The 22,022-nt window shown below is 38.1% G+C and overlaps 1 protein-coding gene across 6 annotated transcripts in view; it reads right to left on the minus strand.

Moving 5' to 3' along the window:
* The window catches only part of LARGE1 (LARGE xylosyl- and glucuronyltransferase 1), a 276,280-nt gene that overhangs the window by 228,384 nt on the left and 25,874 nt on the right, over positions 1-22,022 (minus strand). For 2 of the 6 annotated variants that reach the window (XM_027657578.1, XM_027657586.1), the window contains one exon: positions 3,631-3,720. The exons of the other annotated variants lie outside the window; for them this stretch is intronic. In XM_027657578.1, coding sequence (XP_027513379.1) covers positions 3,631-3,639 — 9 coding nt within the window. In that variant the 5' untranslated portion in view covers positions 3,640-3,720. The remainder of the gene's footprint in view (positions 1-3,630; positions 3,721-22,022) is intronic. 6 annotated transcript variants of the gene reach the window in all.

Consider the following 22,022-nt stretch of genomic DNA (forward strand, 5'->3'; position numbering starts at 1 on the left):
AGTTAAGCATAAAATAAATTATATATGAATGAGGTGGAAACCAATCAGAAGACATCACAAGTAATTCTTCAATTGGTGCCCACCCAAAGACAAAGCAGGAAGCTGCCAAAAGTCTTGCACAAACTCTCTCCAGTGTAAAGCCAGATGGTTATTCTTTATTCAGGTAAAGGACTTCCTTCCCTTATCTATACCACTATTGCTTTCAGATTAGAGGACAAGTCATGCTTTACAGAATCATAACTTAAATCTGCCTGACTCCATTTCTGTAGCTATACTGCTAGACCACAACTATGAGATTCCTATGCTCTAGTTGTCAGCTGTGCCAGTGGAGAAACCGTGACTGCAACACAGAAGATATAGATAATGAGAGACATGCCACTGTTTAATTCCCATCACTTTTTGAACAGTATTGCTGTGGTAGCAGGTCTTGCTCCAAGTAGTTGCCCACATATAAAGAGAGTCATTTGACTTTCAAGTCCAAAAGCGTCACTGTCCTTCTCTAAGGAAAAGGTGGGAGGACGAATGGAATCATGGTATAGGCCAGGCTGGCCCATGAGCTGCCATTTGGATCAAGCTGCTATAAATCATATAGAATAGACTCATAGATGAGATGGAAATTTCACCACTGAGCATATTTAACATATTTCTCCTGCCTAATGATGTTGGAAAATAGCTCTAGACAACCAAAACTCTGCTTATTCTAAAGAGCACTTAACCACTTAACGCGACAGGTTGCATATGCAGGATGTTCAGGCTTAAGGGGATTTCTTTCTCATCCTTTGGGATTTTGTTTCCTGTTTTCCCAGATCTCATGGTTCAATATTTGCTGGAAAGCTTACTTTTGTTCTAAAATTCTTGGTATACAACCCACAGAGCAGACACTTAGCTAAAGTGGGCTTTTAAACCCAATACCTTGACAATTTTGAGCTGGAGGAAGCTACTGACTTGATTTGGATGGCCTGTAGTTATGCTTCATGGAATTAAAAAAAAAAACACAAAAAAAAACCAAAAAAACCCATTAAACCCCACATTGATACTTCTGAAATATTATGCATTTATTTTTTATTTGAAAGTTCATTCCATTTTTTCATGCAAACTGTCCAGGTAATGCAGTGTTACGTACTAGGAGGCATAGAAGTGAAGTCCTTCAAACTACAAAAACCGAAACTAAAGCCTACAAACATGTAAAATTTTTTTAAATGTTTTTTCATTATACTCCATCTTTCCAAATTTGGTTATATGCACAGACCTCCACAAGGACTAACTTCATGCCTATGTCTGCCATCTCTTTGTAACCCACACAAAAAAGACGAGATTATCTAGCATCCTGTGCAGTCCCAACATTTAACTAAAAGAGTCATATAACTGTAACATTTTAAGAACCCAATAAAAGCAATGAAGAACAAAACATGTTTTCCTGAAAATGCATGAGTAAATTGCTCTTGTTATCTTATGCAATACTGTGCTATAATGGATTCAATAGTACTTGCAAACCAAATTATTAGAGACTTTATAAACTAGTACAACGTAAACTTAAATATCACCATATAGGACTAGATAAATCAGCAGTAACAAGAAATCCCTGTGACTAGTTTTTTGGTTAAAAATCAATCCTCATTATAAAAGAATTTGGATAATATGCTAAATGTGGATAATGTGCTATATTGACTATCCTCATTAAAAACACAAACAGCAGATCTAAAAAACAGAAACAGTAGTAATTGGCTGGATGGTTTCAAACAAATTAAGAGCATACCAGAAAATCCTCCTGAAAGGAAAATAGGACTCCTAGATCCAGAATCTGGCAGGAAAACTCAATCCACAAGAGAATGTCAAATTGCTTTCTCCTGCTAAATACAGTATGACAGAATTGGTGATAAATAAGTAAGCTCTGTTTTGCAAATTATCAAATGCAAAGCAGAGTACTGCGGGCATGTCCTCCAGTGCTTTACACTGCACTTCACTGACTATGTTGATTACCATTTTATGAGCAGAGACAAGTCCTTTACTTGTCCACAATTTTTTTTCCAGAATAATTCTGCTTCTCACTCCAAGTTGTGCATAACAGTATCTTTCAATAGCCCTGTACTATTTAGTTTTGCAGTAGGACTTTCTAGAGATTGCTACTTCTCCCAAGGTTAAAATACAAATGATACCTGCATTAGGAGAAATGACAAATTTCCCCAGGAATCCTGGATGGACTGAATGTGCCAAGCTGTATTATACCCAAATATCAAGTTAAGTAATGAAGACCTTAGATAGCTCATCCAATTATCTTCCCACCTTGCTATCCAGAACCATGCAGTTTCGCAGAAACAACCTCTATCCTGAAATATAACTTTCCGAATGGAAAATCATCCAGGCACAAGATAAAACTTAGATTTTTGCCCATTTGTCCAGCTTCTCCAGAAAGCCTTTGGTGAACAAATATTCATTTTGTTATCCATCTCTCTCACTCTCAACATTACATTTTTCTTGTATGTGTAAAAAATGAACAAGTTGAAGTATTCTCTTCCTTTTTTTCCCCCCATCAAAAAAAATAAAAATAAGGAATAGCTACCATGGGAGAATCAGACTGCCGCCTGACTAACCAAGGGCACTCCCAAGCACACGAGACATTCTCATGCTGGCAACACAGAAGGAAATAATATGCATTCCTCAGGAGGAGATGCGAATGTTGCTGTTTAACTTCTTCAAAGGCAAGGATACTAGAAGCTGGCATGAAGCTGCCCTGCTACCATACGCTCCTGGGCGTAATTAGTCAACCAGAAACTTTCCCTTGAGAATGACAGGCAATAAGAGAATGTGATCGCTGCATAAAATAGGAATGAACAGGTCATGTCAGTGAAGTAAGGAAATAACTTCCAGGCAGTTTTGTTCTGCAAGAACCAACACATAGCGATGCACCTGTTTTCTATCACAACTATAAAATCGTAACTATGGAAGTTCCTTTGGGTTGGAATATAGGAACAGTTTTAGGTAATTAAATAATCCCCCTAAGTTGTATTTTCACAATGCTTTTGCAGATTTTGAAGTTCTGAGTCACAGAATCATAGAATCAACCTGGTTGGAAAAGACCTCTGAGATCATCGAGTCCAACCCTTGATCCAACACTGCCATCAGTTCCTTCCCAGCGTCACAAATCATACAGGGTTAAAATATGGAAAACAAAACACATTTCTGATAAAGGTTATTAGAGCTTGGACACCCCATGAGCTGGACTACTTGCCACACCTCCAGCTGCCCCAAATTTTTGAGCATATTCAGTCACAGACCCCTATAATAGACAAATACTAATACATTGCCATTCAGTATTGTTTCCCTATGTTCAAAAGTGAATAGTTGCAGCCAACAGAAACTTTCAAGGATTTTTTATTTTTTTTTAAGTAAGAGCAAGTGGCTCTGGTATAGCCTGCAAGGTCCAGCAGGCCTAACAGTTTTGTCAGTGGTACTTACGTGCTAGCAGTCACTGAATTCAATACCATCCCTTACTGTATCTGCCCTTTCAAGGTGTATCAGACAGAAAGACGAGAATGTTAGGGGTACAATTTGGGACTAGAATGAGAATTTTTAATCTAAGGAACAAGACACATGTAGTCACGACTAATGTTGGGGAAATCAAATTGATACCTTTAACATTCCTTATGTTCCTGTTGAACTTCTTTGTAGGTTCATTGGGCTCTTCAATCCTACCCTACAGAAAGTTTTCTACCTCCTGTCCTGCAGAATAAAGTGCATTGTCACTGACTTGCTAACTTGCATTTCCCTCTGGGATTGCTGATAATTCTCCCAGGTTTGTACACAGGATGGCTGACAACTGGTTTATCATGTATCCTGTCCTCTTTTACTGGAAACTCTTTTTGCTATCTGCAAGGGCACTTGGATCTCTAAGATGGGAGTTAACTCTTGTAGCTGGGATTTTCTTTGGCACAGTGCACCTCAGAAGGAAGTGGCATGGTAGAGAAAAATAGCACTATTTGATTGACAAAGTTGTACCCAAAGCTGCTGCCACCAACTGCCAACATACTGCTGCCTCAGTCACCAACTGTGCAAGTTGACCCTCAGTCAGCTGAGTATGAAGGCAAATAAGTCAAAACTCCTTTCCATACTTACCCATCATCTACTAGAATACTATGACAAACTTAAAGAATAGAAGAGTCCAGATTTTCGGAAATACTACTCATGTATCAGGTTTAAAGGCTCAAACAGAAGTGGTTACTTCCCTTACCTCTTATTCTTTTATTTTTGACAAAGTTATTTTTCTCCCTAGTAGCTGTAATAAAAACTGAAATTAACACAGCTCCATTTTATATCATTCCTCATTCATGTTTTATCAAAATCATCCTATCAAACACAGAACAATAAATTTCTACCTCTTTCCATGAATGATACCGCTCTAAAATTCATATTTGTTAAATATGCCAGCAGAAAAAGCATAAATTTTGTGGGGATACTACAGCAATCTTTATTTTCCGTGATTCAATAATAATATTTTGCAACAACTGATCTGTAATAAAAACATATACAAATTATATATATATACACACATGCACACAAACATGCACCTGAACATACTATATGGAATCCAAAGAACATTCTGCTTCAGTTTATAACAATTAGTTAGTGTAGCTACTGGCAATATTTAACAGTTTTTTAAAACTTTCTAAAAATTGACAAATATTTCTTATTCTGCTTATACTTTCAAAATAGATTCCATGACATTCCATGTCACATTTCATTCTATTAGAATGATGCTGTTTGAATTCAGCAATTTCTTAAGATACAAATGGTTAATTTATTTATATTCATTCAATTTAATTTCTGTGTAATATTTTATTATGATCAGCATTTATACACTACCGAGCACCTATGACTGGACAACCCTTTAGTGCTCAGAACAAGGAGATTCATAAATCTATTCCATTTTAGTATCACGTTGTATTTACCTCCTTAAAACAACACCAGAAACTCACAAGTTGTGTTAGTGGAGAAATTTTCTTAAAACAATTTGAATATGCCAGTCTTCAACTCACCAGGTTCTTTACCAATTCCACCCTTACAATTTAGTGATGTAGGATCCTGCATAAAGAACAGCTGATGACAAATTCACGTACTCTAGCAAAATCTAATACTTTTCCCTCTATCCTAGCTGAAGGTAGGAAAAATGTATGAGAGCTGCACCAAGTGCCAAAGGAATAAAGAACAAGAGAGGTCTGCAGATCACATATTTTTCTCAAAAATAATTTACAGATGGCAGAAAGAAGCATGGTGATTTTCTAACTTAAAAGTGCCTTATCTTTGCCTTTCTCTACCCTTCTCCCTTTCTGTTTTCATTTGCTGCCCAATCTAGTCACTTTTTCATCCACTTCTTTCCTCCTCCCATCTTTTTTTTTTTTACTTATGATCTACTCCAGTACTTCCAAAACCACATCCACAAGCCTGCTAGAAGTGTTCAATAAGCAACAGTGCTTTCTCATTCCTGAGAAGTGTCAAAACTTATTTCTAGGGTTTTAACCAGCTCAGAAACATCCAGAATCCAGATGAGTCTTTATTCCCTTCCTCCCTATGTTCAACCTCTCTTGAACTCAAACATGGGCCCTGAATCAGAAGCCTCCTTGTTGGTATCATAAGGATGATCTACAGTAGAAACAAGGAAGTACCTATACTTCAAAGATCACATTGTTGCTTGACATCACCAGTGTTACACTTAAAGAAGCATTTCTATTATTCCTAAGTCTCCTAGGTGGGGGAGATTTTTAACCCTGGTCCTCAGTTTCTAGCAATCATACGACACTGCACAAAACCGCTGAATGAAGATCTATACTTTTATTGAGAATTAACTTCTAGTTTCAATACAGCACAGAAAAATAGAATCTTAAAAGATTAAGAAGGCAAATAATAAAGGCCCAGTACTTATTTCCATGGGTTTGAATCCCATATTTGTTTTCTGAAGACAAAGCAGGGATGTGATTCTGATCTGCAATTCTGGAATTGACAGTAACACTGTAAGGAGAAACAATCATCAAGATTACTGGGGCCTTGCAGTAAGAATTATGTCTGCAGACTTAGGTGATGGGGAAAATTATGCTGTAGCAAACTGCATTCTTGTTCAACTCAAGGCAGAGAGAAACAAGTAAATTTAATTCCATTCCTGCAATGTGAAATTGCCCACACAGAGTTTATAGTAGGATGGAAGCTTTGTTTCCAACTGATGACTTCAGGAACCTGAAAAGAATTCCTAGTTACACATGAACCAGGAAGAACATAGCCTGAGCTTTGAGATCCCACCTGGTGATTTTCTATATTTTACAATGGTTAACTTCCAAGCTCAAAAAATTTAGAATTATAGAATATCCTGAGCTGGATCTGCAAAGATTCCCAAGTCCAACTCCTGGCCCTGCCTAGGACAGCCCCAAGAATCATACCACGTGCCCCAGGGTGTTGTCCAAATGCTTCTTGAACTCTGGAAGGCTTGGTGCTGTGACCACTTCCCTGGGGAGCCTCTTCCAGTGTCCAACCACCCTCTGGGTGAAGAACATTTTCCTAATGCCTAACCTAAACCTACCCTGACACAGTTTCATGCAGTTCCCTCGGGTCCTGTCACTGGTCACCAGAAAAAAGAGAGCAGTGCCTGCCCCTCTGCTTCCGCTTGTGAGGAATCTATAAACCACTATGAGGTCTCCCCTCAATCTCCTCTTATTTAGGCTGAGCAAATCAAATGACCTCAGCTGCTCCTCATACAGCTTCCCCTCTGGACCCTTCACCATCTTCGTTGCCCTCCTTTGGATGCTCTCTAACAGCTTTGGATCCTTCTTACATTGTGGTGCCCCAAACTGCACACAATATTCAAGGTGAGGCCACACCAGTGCAGAGCAGAATGGGAAAATCATATCCCTCACCTCGCTGGCAATGCTTTTTCTGATGCAACCTAGGGCATAGGTGGCCCTTTTTCTAGAACTCATCGGGGGAAAAGTATCGCTTTCTCAGTCATTTTCTGGACTTTTCTGCACTTTGCAACATTTATCCTTCACATTTCTTGCTCTAGATTCGCACATTCTTTAATGAGATTATTGTTTAACAGTTCTGGAAACAACCCAAATATCAGACTTTCGACATTTCCTATGTTACAATAAGTATTCTATCAGTTCAGAGTATATTAAATTGTCAGTATCTTAAAGAAACACCCACAAGCCCTGGAAACCAATGGTAGATAGCTACAGCTTTGATCCCGGCAACACATTTTCAAATGCTTAGTCATCATCAAGAGTTGACCACTCTCTAAAAGATTGCTTGCTTTACTAAAGTGAATGCATGGTTTATGTATTTGCAGAACTATGGTCTAAGTGAAGAGGAACTGCATTCTGAATATTTTGTTATCTCAGTGTTGCAGCTCTTGCAGTTACTACAAGTTGCCTGGTATTTGTTTTTCTTCTTCCAAATCACAAGAGCTTTAAGAGCTTGAAGAATTGAACCATAACAGCTCAAAAACCCAGATGTAAATAAGAAGAATCTATTTAAAAATTCTATGTTTTTTTTTAGCAACCTTCTGATTTTAAAAATTACATGAGTGTGCTGCAAGGACTGATCTAATTTCTCAGTTTGCACTGGATTCTGATAGCAGCTGGGGAACTTCCATGAAGTGTAGCATTTAATATTTTCCCCAACTCCCATTAACCCTTTAAATAAACAAAACATTGCAAAACCTTAAATAGAATTTTCTAGCACAATAGGATGTTGTGTTTCTTTTTCCAATTAAAAAAAAGAAAATACAGTGCTGGAACAGGAGCAAAGCAAGTACGGTTTACAGCAGTATTTCTTTAAACTTTATGTCTTCCAATCAAAAAGAAAAAAAAAGAAAAAACCATACATATTACACTATTTTACACTTCTGTAATCAATTGATACAGACAAAATATTGAACTTGACTTCACTGTTTCTCCCTAAATCCAATACTGTCCCCACGTTGTTGCACTCCTACAGTTCTTTGGGCATGTAGAAAAAACAGCTGCTCTTGAGACCACATGAAATTCAAACAAGCTCTTTTAGATTCCAAGAGGTGGAACCCTCCATAGAAGAAATAAAACCACTGAGATGTCATTGTAAATTACCACACTTGTTAAATTAATTATTAAATAACAAAATATGAAGTATCACACACAGCTAATCAAGACTTTTTTTGTTCAGTGTTCTATGACCAGCCAAGTTGAGTCAGCAAAAGAGTGTGAACACACTCAAGACAAACTTTTCCAAGGCCTCCTACTAGTCTTAAAACTGGGAAGAGAACTCAGATTAAACTTAATCAGAGCTATTCAAAATTTAGCATTATGTAGGATTTCAGTTGTTTAATAAGGTTGCAGTTGCTGATGCTCCAACAAAAATTTAAATATTGACAAGGGACTACTCAAAACAGATTTTTGAAGACAGCTGATGAGATATTAGGAATGAATGACAATTTCAGAGCCTAGTTTTCCCCCAGTCTACATTCACAACCCACAGAAGAATGGCACCATTTCAAGTTCTTGGAGTTCAAAGGAAGAAATACAAATGCACATCACAGTTTAGGTGGGAAAACAAGAACAGACAAAGAACACTGATTTCTTCTATAGGCACTCCTTTTCCTAATCAGTTTGAGCTTTAAGACAAGGTCCCTTGAAACGCAAATACAGGATACAACCAAAAGCCATAAGCATTCCCATCACTGTAGATCCTGTCAGTGCTCCAGAAATTGATTTAAACTCTGGACTGTTTTTTTCCATTTCCTTTCTCCCCACAATCTCCCAAGTACACAGCCCTGCTGAATCCCCTGTATTTGAGATAGATTTAGAATCTCCTTTGTGAATTCCCCTAAGGTGGGAAAAAAATAAAAAAACATTCTATGAATCTTTAACTGGGTATTGCTATGGCAACAAACATAATTCAGAACTTTTAAAGCCATTTCTAATGGGAAGTATTTATACAGACAAGTTAGTACATGGCTTTAAAACAGTCAGAAATGTGTAATCAATCAGGAGGGATTACTCATGAAATTCATCTTGTCTTTTTTCAAATATAACATTAAAAGGTTTAAAGTGCTACTGTTTGACCTGGTACTTAGAGAGGACAATGATGATTATAGGAAATGCTTGCTTGACCAGGTGATTTAACAAGCGTAGCTTTGGGCACCGAAGTATAGAAATTTCTATGATGATCAAGCAATGAATTCAAATAAAAGAGCTGTAAAATAGCACTCCCTCCTCTGGTTTGATCTTCCATAGTGTTTACAATTATACTTCAGTGCAATTTCCAGTGGCACAGAAACTCCTTGTCAACGTCCTTAACTGACAGATTAAGATTTAAAACGATAGTTTTCTAGAAAAAAGCAATGGGCTGTAAGTCAAGAGATAAGTTCTAGCTATAACTCTGGGTCAAGACCTATACAATTTGGTCATACCACAGTTGTTTCCACTTCCCATCTGCATAATGAGATAATGCTAGCTTTCCCCTAATCCTCTGTCCAACTTTCCTTTTTATTAGGTCATGAACTCTTCCAGGCAAGAATGGTTTTTATGACATGGTTGTAGAGGGACAGTGCACAGATTTTTGGCTGGGATTTCTGACTGTTATCATCAGCAGGTCTCAAAATGTGCTAAAATTTGTTAAAATTGCAGTTAAAAGATGGGTAGTAAACTTCAGCATTTACTGTGGCCCTAATGAGCCAAAATAGTCTGTGACTGCAGTAATCTAAATCTATTTAGAAGTGGAACTGAGAGGAAAATGTGACAGCACATATAGTCACAATTGCTTTTGACTGGTAAGTTTCCTGTGTTATAGAGAACACAGTGACCACCTGTCCACAAACTGCTTATAATCGGGGAGCTGAGAAGCAACCTGTGCTATTACCTTTTTTTTTTTGTTCACCCCCTCCTTCCTGTTCTATTTTCAGAAGAGCTGAGTCTAAAAATAAGTTGATTGGCACATAGCATGGCACTACTTATATGGGATTTTGTTACAGAGCCCTTGCCTCAACAAAAAGGTTCAGAGAAACTCCTTATTACAGTTTCCACAAGCTGACTTGAGATCACCATGGTTTTATACTATATATTGTATGTATTACTATATATAATACTGTTTCTGATTCAACTATATACTTATTTTAAAAGACCTAAAAGTTGATGTATTCTATTACACTTTCAAGAGTAGTTCTAACCTTCCAAAGGATGTTTCAAATTCTTCAATAAAGCCAGATATCAACATCTGCCTGTGATGAAATAAACTCCATAGCAAGGCAATTCCAATACTACATCAGCAGGAATGCAGTCCTTTAAAGAATGCAAATCAGAGAGACTCCCAAGTTCAATTAGTGGTATATAGAGGATAGGACTTTTATCAATGCATCCAGTTGCCTTGCTGTAGCACTCTCTACCAACCTAGCCTAGAATTCACACCGTGAAATAGCCCAAAGAACAGTATCTGCTACAGCAAACCACTGTATAATCAACATGTATTTTCTTAAAGAAACAAGATAATTATATTTCCGTCACTAATCTAACCAAGATGAACACTAAAGCATGCCCAATGCTGCAACCACAGCAAGTCTGTAAATCATTCTGCTCCAAATTTGCAGCACTGGGAACTTGTTCAGGTACATTTATCTAACAGCACTGCTTATTATGGCAGTCATTGATAAAGTTTTCCCTTTTACAATTAATACAGCAAGCATTGGCTAAAAGAGCACATTTTAAATGACAGAAAGCATAGCTGTGAAGAAGTTGCAGTAGGAAAGATTTTCCATACTTGAGAAAACTCCTTTTAAGATAAAATAATTCTCTTATGCTATAACAGATGCTGAGAAATGGATTTTTTAAAGAAGGCTGTTTACATAGGACACACGCAAATACATTTATTTTTTTACTTCCTCTGCAGCTGCAACTAAGAAACTATTCCCAGATCTTTGCTGAGATAGTTGGTGATTATCACGTGCAAACAGAAGAAACAAACATCGACACATTGTATGCCACATTAAGTTCTATTCCTGATAAAACCTCTAGGGTACAGAAACACAGTCAAATGAATGGGGAAAAGACAAAAATGAACTGAAAAAAAGTGGGGAAATTTTACACTATTGAAAAGACATTACAGATGAAGCCCAGTAAGGACAGTTTCAATTACATGTTACTGCCACTGTTCATGGTTCTCTTGTCAATTCTACACAATCAACATTCATTGCTGTACAGTTCTGACTTTCAAGATCTCATCACTGTTATTTTAGAAAATAACACATGGGTGCACATTCTATAATTTCATGCAATTCTGATTCTAACTTTCTATTTCGACCTCATTGTATGAAGAGAAATAATATTCTCTATTTTTTTATTTAAAAATAAGACCAATTGCCAGATTAGGAACACAACTGCAAAGATGTCTTGCTGAAGTATACAATGAAGCATGAAGTTTAGAATTACTGCAGAAGAAAAAGCCTATCCTGGGAATAAAAGAAGCATAACTTAATAAAAAAACACAAATGAAGGATTTCCAAAAAATAGTCTGGGCTGGTTTTCCTCCTCTTTTTCCATATGGGATGCCTTCAGTCCCAGAGCAATCAGGTATTGAGTGGGCTGCAATTCGTACTTCCATAAATATATGGACATGATCTTGTTTCTCTTTCTGTTTCAAAGATTCTCTCATAATCATGTTTATTTTTAAAGCACGCGCCTGCACTTAAACGAAGTTCATTAAGAAGATAGGTACCTGATAGGTACATTTACTTTGGAGTTATTTTTACTTTGCATCTTCCATCTAGCCTTTCACCTCTCATTTTTATCCTGGTAAGCTGATGAGGAAAGGTCAGTGAGCATGGGAGCAAATTTGGTATTCTCAGCTGAGCGCCACATTAAAGAAAAAATTGACAGCTGTAAGAAGATAAAGGGTAACTCATTTTCACTTGGTTAACTTCTGTGGACAAGCCTTGGTACAGAGTACAAAAGAAACACTAATTTTTCTCACTACATGTCGGCCAGGCATTCAAGAATCAGTATGAGAAGTAAACAGATGAGAGTCAGTGAGACTGGTTTGTCTACCTGGGGACATTCAGAAAAATTAATCCATGTTAACTACAGATGTGGAATTCAAGTACATTAACTAGAGGCTGTGTGAACACACTCAGAATCATGAGATCTCTGCTTGTTTTGATGCAATTCAATGGGCCAAAGAAAGTAACCCACAGAACAGATTTAATCAAGTTAAACTAACTTCTTTCAAATTGACGTGTTTAATAATACAGCTCAGTTTTCCAGTGTCTCCATGTATGTAATCCTTGACTTCACACGTGAAATTTTTATAGAAGCCTCGGCTCAAGGATTACTTATCCATTATTGCTCTCTGCTTTAGGACATGGAATTGGAAATCCTAGAATGGGAGCAAAATTCACATCCTACTAGTGACAAACCACCAGCTGGATGTGGTACCATTCACCACCACTCTCGAGACCTGGTCATCTAGTTTTTAACCCAGAGAAGAGCACACCTGTCCAAGCCATGGGCTGGCAGCTTCTCCAGGAGAATGTTGTGGGAGACAGCATCAAACTCCAGGTAGTTAAAATCCACAGCATTTCACTCATCCACTAGGTGGGCCACCTGCTCATACAAGTGGCATCCAGCCACTGTGCTTAGCTAGAATATACCAGCAAGACTTGTAGCTCCAGAAGAAAAAAAAAAGGCACCAAAAAATCTCCATGAGGGCTGCAACAGTCCTTAACTGTCCTGTGGACACATGCAACGTGCTTGTAGAAAGTGACTGACGTGCACTGGGTACAGGCACATTCAGGCTTCAGTGGCCAAGTGCACAAGTATCAGGCACCCTGGACTAGTCAGTGCCATCATTGCTGAAACCCACAGACTACACTCTGCTCGTTCCTACACTTGCTAAATCTAGGTTTTGTTTATTCACGGAAGCTGTGATCACACCTCCTAACTGTAGCTTTTATCTGCCATAGCTTTGCATATTTTCACTCATGCAATTACTTATATGGGTTTCAGATTCTCTTAAGGCTTTGCCCAGCAATTTCCATACGCAGTCAGAAGACACAAATTATGTTCTCACATGTTGGTTTGGATGTGAAAGACTGGAAAGCATGTACAGAGTTCAGTTTTATCTATTTATATATGTATGTAAGCTTGTGAGCATATGCACATAATTAAAGGCATAGTGTCACAGTGGCATCTTCAGTTGTATCTTTTTTTCTCCCAGAAAGAATTCAAGCTTCACAATATGGCGTCTAGATGACAAATGAACCCTGTATTTCTCTCAAATATAATTATGGCTTCAAGACTCATATACAATGCCCAGTATTGAAGCAGAGGGCAAGAAAGTGGATTTAAATTTGCCTTCCAACAACTTTGATTTTTTCTTCCTCTATGGTAATACAAAGGACAAGGAATATCTTTCAAATGTACTTTATTTCCAACTACCAGATTGACAGTTGCCTATTTAATTATTAATTATCCTCTTTCATTATCTTAAAGAACTTCTATTTTAGTGATTTTTCCTGTTTTTCAATTAAATTTAGTAGTTTAAAAAAAACTTCATCCATGAAACACTGCATTTTTAAGCCTGAAGAGGAGGAATTTTCAAATGCATAGACATAAATCGGGAATTAAATTCCTACTGAAAGTCACTGGAAATAAGTCTACTGTCTAAGGCCTGTATCTTCAGTGAAGATGTTTAAGCAAGAACTTGGGACAACATTAGTCTGAGCACTACTCTAGTTCAGACAGCATCAGCCTAGGCACTAAGGGTCATATCTGGATCACTGACTGCACTTGGTGACTCAGTTGTCATTATGCTACAGCATCTCCCCTGAAGAAAGCAGTTAGGGTTCAGGCAGTCACTACCCAGTGCTGTCAGGTCATGGCTTAAGCAATTAGTGAGAGAAGTAAGCGTATCTCCTCAGTTTAAACACAGATATTCCATGTATGGAAGGCAGGCTGACTACTATGTCTACTCATATGACTAAATAGTAAAACTCACCATATGACTAAATAATAAAACTCAAGATGTAACAAAGCTGTCACAGATCAGAAGATCAAATACCCCTTAGCTTTTGACACCTATAGCATAGCAAAATGGCATACTAAAATAATTCCTAACCATTTCTGTCTGTACAAGGGAGAGTTAAGTTTTATCACTGCAGATACTCTGATGCTCTCCTGCAGCAGGGAATAAACCCAAAATCTTCACATTAATGAAAAAGAATTGCAATATGTGAGTGTCTGATCATCGTCAGACACTCATTTGATAGGTATAAAATATAGGATATTCTGTTTTGTGAGACAATTCCTTGTTTTATAAAACCATCTGTGTAAATAATTTCCCATGAAAGAAGTTGTGGCAAACAGCTTCTGCAGCACATGCACACTGCAGCTACATACATATGCACAGGACAAAGCAAAGATAAGGTTGCCAGCTTCAAAGAAGAGAGGGCAGAAATGGAAGCTTACTCACAAGTCATACATACTGGAGGTGTGAGGTAGGAGGGAAGAATAACAGCTCATCCTGAAAAACAAGGATCACTGCACATTCCCAAAATTAATCCGACAATGAATAGAAAAATAATAATAAATACATATATACAAAAATATCTAAAAAGAAAAGATCCAGAAAGTTGTCTTTGATCTGAATAAAAAGGCTACATTATGTACTGCTAAGACAGGTAGATCAAAATTTTGCACATAAAGAGATCAGGATAAATAGTTTCAGTGACTGAAAGAACAGTGTATTGCACCATCAATATAATGAATATCTAATAACAGCTATAACTGTGCCAACTCCCAGACAGGGAAACCAATCTTGGCAAAATCTCCAGTCTAAGCTAAGTGCATTTCTTTTAAAACTTTTAGTACTGGGAAACATTCTAGAAAGTTGGATTACAATATCACTTTCTTTAAAACAATTGTGTATTATAGATTTGACAGGCTCTGCCAGTAACAAATACACTCTCCCACTCACCAACTGTGGATAAGAAACTGCAAGGCAAATGGACACAAGATTTATTGCCTTCTGCAAAGCTTAAATTTTCATTTACATACATATCTACATAGCTCATAAGGGTGCAAAGATACTCAAAGCCCTGCTGTAAGACTGTCACTCCCTGAAGCTTGAAAGGCAGCCTGAGACAACAAAAAGAGGTGTGAGGGATGATTTTTGCTTTTTGAAGCAGCCTGGCTTTGCCTTTGCAGAATCAGATACAGGCCTACAATTTTCACAAAGCTTCAGCTCCCCTTTTTATCTCCTGAATTAGAGTATTCAACTGAATGGCCACCAGTACTTGATGAAGTTTGCACTTCCTAAGGGAACTCAACTTGGCTGGCTGAAGAATAAAACTTCAGAACTCACATCATACATAAAAGGAATGAAAGGACCTCCCCCATGGTACTCTGTCAAAGATGCTACAGAAGTATCTCCCACTGCATCAATATTTCATGTCTCCTGGTCCCAGAGAGAAGGGAGGTTGCATAGCATCCCCAAAAGAGGAAAAACCCCATTTTTTCTTTTTTTGTTTAAACAAACGGAACACTACTTTAGGAATCCATATATATCAGGAAGCTTCACAGAATTACTGCCTTAGTTTCCCATCTTTTGCCACTGCTATGAATCATACAGTACCAGTACCACTTAAATCCTCCCTTTAGGTGTCATATATTACTCCAAGACTAGCAATTATTTCTGTTCTGTTTGCTTCATATAATAAAGCTTCATAGAGTGCTACGTATACACAGCTAATGCTTTTCCCTTCACCTTAGCTGATCAAATTCTGAAACTCTTAAAACTATTTTACTGACAAACATCACTTCAATGGCACATATGATCAGCAAAGTTCCTTATTTTTACTTTTAAGCTTCTGTGGAAGCAGTTTCTTGTCAATGAAAACTGGCTTTGTCTAGTAACTGAAATACTAAAACATCTTGCTTGGTTTCCTCTAAAGCACAACCAAGTTTTAGTGCTCATAAAAGAGGCAGCAGAGCTGAAAAAAAATAAGTACACTAAGAGATCAGGCCAACTTCCTCACAGACACTTTAAAAAATTATAGATAACTCTCACTTCCCAACAAACGAAAAAATCCACCTTCTTAGAGCTGCCAGCACTTCCCCTTCCCTCTCTGCTGAAGCTACCTTCTTCAACCCTTGGTACTGAAAGTCTGAGTCTCTAATCTTACAGGCTCGTTATGCACTCTGCCAGCAAACACTATTGAGTGCAATTCTCCCAAATACATTTTGAAAAGGCACCTAACACACTGCAATGCAAAGAGATGTTACAGGAATTCAGTATCTCCTGTCTCCCTTCTCTGTTTCATTTCCCACAATGAGGCTCTCACCCCGCCACCCTGTTTATCAACACTGGCAGAGAAAGGAAGCCATGGTTTCAGCTGCCTGCAACTTAATAAAAGTCATTAGACAAAAGGATGTCTTTCTGCAAACAGAACAATCCATCACAGAAACAGAACACTCAAGAAAGCACTGCTTGAAAGGGGATAAAATTAAGAAAGATAAGATAATGAGGCTCATAAAATACAACTGAGGAAGAGGGAAACATTTTTAAGATATGTTTTAAAAGTTTACAGGGATTTTGCTGTTAAAAATGTTCCTAAAGTCTAATGCAGTCTTGACTTAACAGTTAATCAGCAAAAAAAGTTGTTTTTCTCACTGGTTGCACCATGAGCAAGAGGTGGGACTAGATGAGTTCCTGAGGTTCCTTCCAATCCAAGTTATTTGACTAATCCATGATGAACATTAAGGGAGTAATATATTTGCTACTGGACATCTAGGGACCTGGGAGTACAAGACACTCAGCATTTCTACAGTGATTTTAAAATGGCTTTGCAGGAGGAAGGAAAGACCAGATAGTTTTGGGGAAGCTCTTCCAGGAGTCTCACCAGATTGACAGTAAGACACATACAGCTTAGCAGATAAAGTTGTATCTATCTAGACATGATGCTTAGGAACAATAAATAAGCTTGCAGACAACTCGCTACTCTAAAAATACTTTTTGCCTTCTACTGTTCTGTTCTTCTACACTTACAACTGTATAAGAGGACATTATATACACCATTGGTCATGTATTTCTGAAAAACAATAATCAAAGTATGAGAACTTAGCTCAACCCAGTGGTTGGTCAGAGGCACTAGAGCCAGGACTTGGGATTTTGAAATTCCACCTACAGTAAAGACATTGGACTGAATTTTTGAGACAAGAAAGGGGACAGAGTTACATATGCCCCTCAAACTATGAAACTCAGCTGTTCGGAAAGACAGTAGAAATGTGGATCATGGTTAGTATATTCAAATACAATACAAAACTGTGGTATATAGTTTCTTTCTCCCTTTTTTAAGAGCAGCATTTCTGTGTTTATATTCAGGAAACCATAAAGGAACAGAAGAATCAGCATTACTCCTGAAAATTATGAGGTTGTCTTACTTATCTGTTACAAACAAATTTATTAATATAGGGTCAATTAATAAGATCAGACCTTTTTTTAGATATCTCAGAAATCCATTTCTTGCTTTTTGCTCCTCTCTGAAGGTGGATAGATAATGAAACTCAGTCAAGTCAGATTAACTTTCATATTGTCAGTGTGGCAGTATTTGGGTTTCAGACAATAACAATTTTGTCATCCTCTAAAATAAGTTTATCACTAGCACAATTTTTTTACAATTCTATGGGCTTTTGTACTTCTTGTTTTAAGGGAAACAGCTTTTTTTACAGCACTTACATAGAGCCTCATTTTAAAGCTTACATATTCTCTTAGTTGACTTTAAGGATAGATGAAGTTGGCAGCTGTCCACTGGGAGAGCTAGGGGCAGTAAAAAACCTCCACAACTTATAGTGTTCATTATTCACTAAACACAGTTATCACCCACCAGAAAATGGGCAAACTGGCAAGAATGATGACACTAATTCCTTAACAGTCTGCTGGAGATGAAAGCAGCATTTCTGCCTACTCCAGGAAGTACAGCTAAAACATTTTGTGTTTTCTCTTATTACAAGAAACACTGTAAAGAGCTGCAAATAATTTCAGTGAAGACTGCCCAGGAAAAAAAGATGGTGTGAAGCCTACTGATTCTTATGAATGGGAAAAGTACAAATGCTGGCAAAGTTCACTTTTTGCTATCCTGCATTTCAGATACTGCCATGGCTGACAGAAATCCCTGGTAGGCAGACGCCAAGAGCTTCAGTTGTTGTAGAGGTACTGGGCCCATTTTTTCCAACTGTGCACCAAAGTTTTACAGTCTCTAACTACAAACAAAATCTTCAAAAATATCTCTAGAGTAATAGATATCATCCTAGACTTCTCGAAAAGAAAGTCAAGCAAATACTTTACACGGAAAAATGAATTTTGAAGGTGAGACTTAAAAGCACTTACATTCCAACTTTTGTAATGCATGAACACAGGGAGCAAGTGGAATCAACTTGTTCTCTCTAAATGCATTCCCACTCCTAACCATGTCTCCTTCAGGACAATTCAAAATGTTATAGTGCATTTAATACTGCAGAACAGCTCAGCTCTCAAGTGTAGCCCTGTAGATCAAGATGATCACAAACTTCAGCCCTTCTGAAACAGCTACTTTGCTATTTTACCACTTCTATTACTTCTCTTCCCATTTACCCTATCATCACTAGTACCAAAGAAAAAATCATTTCAATCTAGTTGTGAACAAGGGTTCTTCTTACAGAAGAAAAAATTTTTGATGTAGGAATCACCCATGATGGGTACTTAGCTCTTTCCCAGTGTTACTAATGTATACTGCACACTGTTACAGTTTATTTAAATAGCTCAATATAATTAGCAGAAAGATAAACTCTCCTAAGATGCCAGACCCATGAAGAGGCTTGGGTCTGGAGTGATCAGTCAGGGCCAGCCACTACTCAAATTCTGTACTCAAACAGCTTTTAAAACAGTAATAAAGAGGAGAAAGCGTGATAAATACAGTAACATTTTTGCAGAAGACAGTAATAAAGACTTCCTTACCTAATTATAGAGAACACATGTGGTGACTCAGGTTGGAAAGTAATACACAACCTTTAACACAAGATCCTGTTTCCGCTCATTTATGTCTCTGCCAAAACCCCAAATCTGAGGGGTTTTCTGTGCTAGCTGTTTCCCTGCAGACTGAGTTTGTTCACACTGCTACATCACGCTTTGCAATTTTAAATCGGGTATAAGGAGATCGCTTGTATAATTTCACCACTACTGGCTGAGATTTATACATTTCCTGTCATGAATCACTGAGCAACAAGTGTTTGTATGACCACCTGGCATCACATAACATGCAGTCTAACCAATGAGGTCAATCAACATGCCAGTCTTTCAGGTGTCTCAAGATGTTTTAAGAAAAGACATGGATTAGGGTCACAGCCACCCAAATACCCCAAATGAAACATTTCAGCCTGTAAAATAGAAAATTACGTTTCAGACCGAGAAGTACCATAGAAACTGATTCTGTGTCAAAACATTCTTTAGAACACTATGTTCCATTAAAATTCCAAGCTGTCAAGTCAAGTCGATATTGTAACGTAAATCTGCTCACTATTTCCTACAGAAAATGCCTGCACAACAGGTTTAACTAGCAACCACATAGGCAACCTTAATTCTGACATTTCTTGAAGTGCATTGTTTTTAATTTTATTGTCTTGCATGTTTTCTGTGTGAAACATCTTTGAGTAACTTGACAGTTGAACAGTTAAGATGCAGTACCTCTATTGCTACTGGATTCCTTAATAAGTATAGTTGTTGATTCATTAATTTTCTTTTAGTGGCATCAAAGTATTCCAAAAAGAAGATGAGAACTTCTCCATGCTAAACTCAACATAAACACTCCAGGGCAAAGGATATTTCCAGTTTTACTCTCTATTTTTATAAATTTCAGTATATATTAAGAAAAAAACCCCCACAAAGCAGACAAAAATATCCAAGAAATTTCAACACTGATTACCCTCTTTCACTTAAATGATTTTTCCTCTCCCTTAGATTGGCAGTGCTTTGTTTTTTCAGCAGCAATTTTTACCAGGAGAGTACAATTCTGCCTCAGATTGTCAGCCAGAGACCTGGGATCTCAGAGGTCCATAACACGGACCCACATTATCTCTGAAGCTGTATCCCCTGTGTGGAAATGTGGAGAGAATCCAAGTTGCTATACAAATCTGAGAAGCACACATTTTCTCCTGCAACTTGGGGGTGGGTAATTGTCACATAACATGAAATGTGAGGGAGCTGCATTTAGCCCCATGGCTCAACCAGAGCCCTTTCTTGCAATGCCTAAAGAACAATTGCTATACGTGTATTTCTCCACCATTTCTGTCCACATTTCTGAAGAAATAAACTGAGAAAACTCTGAGAAAGTACATGCTGGAACTACTGTAAAGTGTAAAGAGATTTAGCAAAAAACCCTTACTATCTAGAGCAGAGGGTCTCATGTTCTGAAAGGGTAGGAATTTCTAGAGAACATAGCAGCCAAACACACATGCAGTCAGAAACCTTTTAGACATCCTCCAACCTACTAGCAAACAGTTTTTTCTCCCAGGTGAGAATATGACCACATCACATTGATCCCTGCATCAGTCAATTCCAGGCAAAATTATTGTAATTAACTGCAATTAGGTCAGTGAATTGAAGCAATTTCCTCAAAATCTCTATTCCAGTTTGGCAGAACACAGCAGCCTTCCTGCCTGCAAAAGACTTGTCTACTATCACTTCACAGCCCAGATGCAAGGGAGTGTCTCACAGAGTCCCCCAAACCCATCTCTGCTGCTGCCATCAGGTCCCAGCAGGACTGTCACTTGGGCAAACACAGTTCCACCAGTGACTGTTTCACCATCCTTGAGGTTGTAAGGATCTACCCCCAAAAAAAAATAAAAAGAATTTCCCCCAGCCACTGGAAATTTCAAAAAATCCACTGTAGATAACAGTCGGGAATAAAACATATGTTCATGGTAATTAGCTCTGTACTCGACATCTAAAGAAGATTGCACTGATTTTGCCTGTATTCCACATGTTTAGGAGCCACAACATTTAGAACACTTCCCCAAGATGCCCAAAAAAAAGGACTGTACATGTACAATCACACACCCAAGAGCCAAAAAAATCCCAACAAAAACCCTTCCCTTAAACAAGGAAGGATCAAGGCACAAAATTCCAGAAAGATTCTCAAGGACTTATTACACAGATGTGTCACCCTCAAGAATGTTTACATATGACAGTGACTGGCAGTACAAAAAGCCCAAAGATTAGATAAAAATGTTGAGTGACAGAAAGTTGGCAATGGCTCAGCTGAGAGCCTCTGAGAATGAGAATCAAGGGACAAACAAATAATGAGGATATCATAGCAGAGGTCTACTACAGACCTCTCAGCCAGGACAATGACACTGTTGAATTATTCTTTGAAGAACTGAATTAAGGGACACTTCCAAGACAACTGCCCCTGTCCTTATGGAGGACTTCAACTTGCCAGAAATTAACTGAGAGCATCACACAGCTGGTATAACCCAGGTCAGAAGATTCCTAAAAAACCTGGATGAAAATTTTATGGAACAAGTCCTAAGGGAGCCAAATGAGGAAGACAGCCCTCCTTGATCTGCTGTCAATAGAGTGGATCTCACGAGCAAAGTGGAGATTGGTGGCCTCTTGGCCACATCAACCATGAGGCGATTGAGTTTAAAATCTCTGTTGACCGAAGGAAAAGTGCCAGCAAAACCTCAACTCTAGACATGAGGAGAGCAGACTTCAGGCTGCCAAGGGAACTAGTAAGGTCCCCTGGGAAAATGTTTTTGCAGGTGCTGGGGTCCCTCGGTGCTGGTCACTTTTCAAACATCACCTCCTAAGGGCACAGGAACAGGCAATTCCCAAATATTGGAAGTCAAGTAGGCGAGGCAGAAGGCCAGCTTGGCTGAGCAGGGATCTTCTCTTGGAAATAAGGCAAAAAAGGATGCCCAGTGGAAGCATGGTCAAGTGACATGAGAAGAATTCAGAGATGCTGCTTGCCACTGTAGGGAGAA

Source organism: Corapipo altera, unplaced genomic scaffold, assembly GCF_003945725.1.
Source record: "Corapipo altera isolate COAL_440 unplaced genomic scaffold, ASM394572v1 1, whole genome shotgun sequence".
NCBI classification, from domain to species: Eukaryota; Metazoa; Chordata; class Aves; order Passeriformes; family Pipridae; genus Corapipo; species Corapipo altera.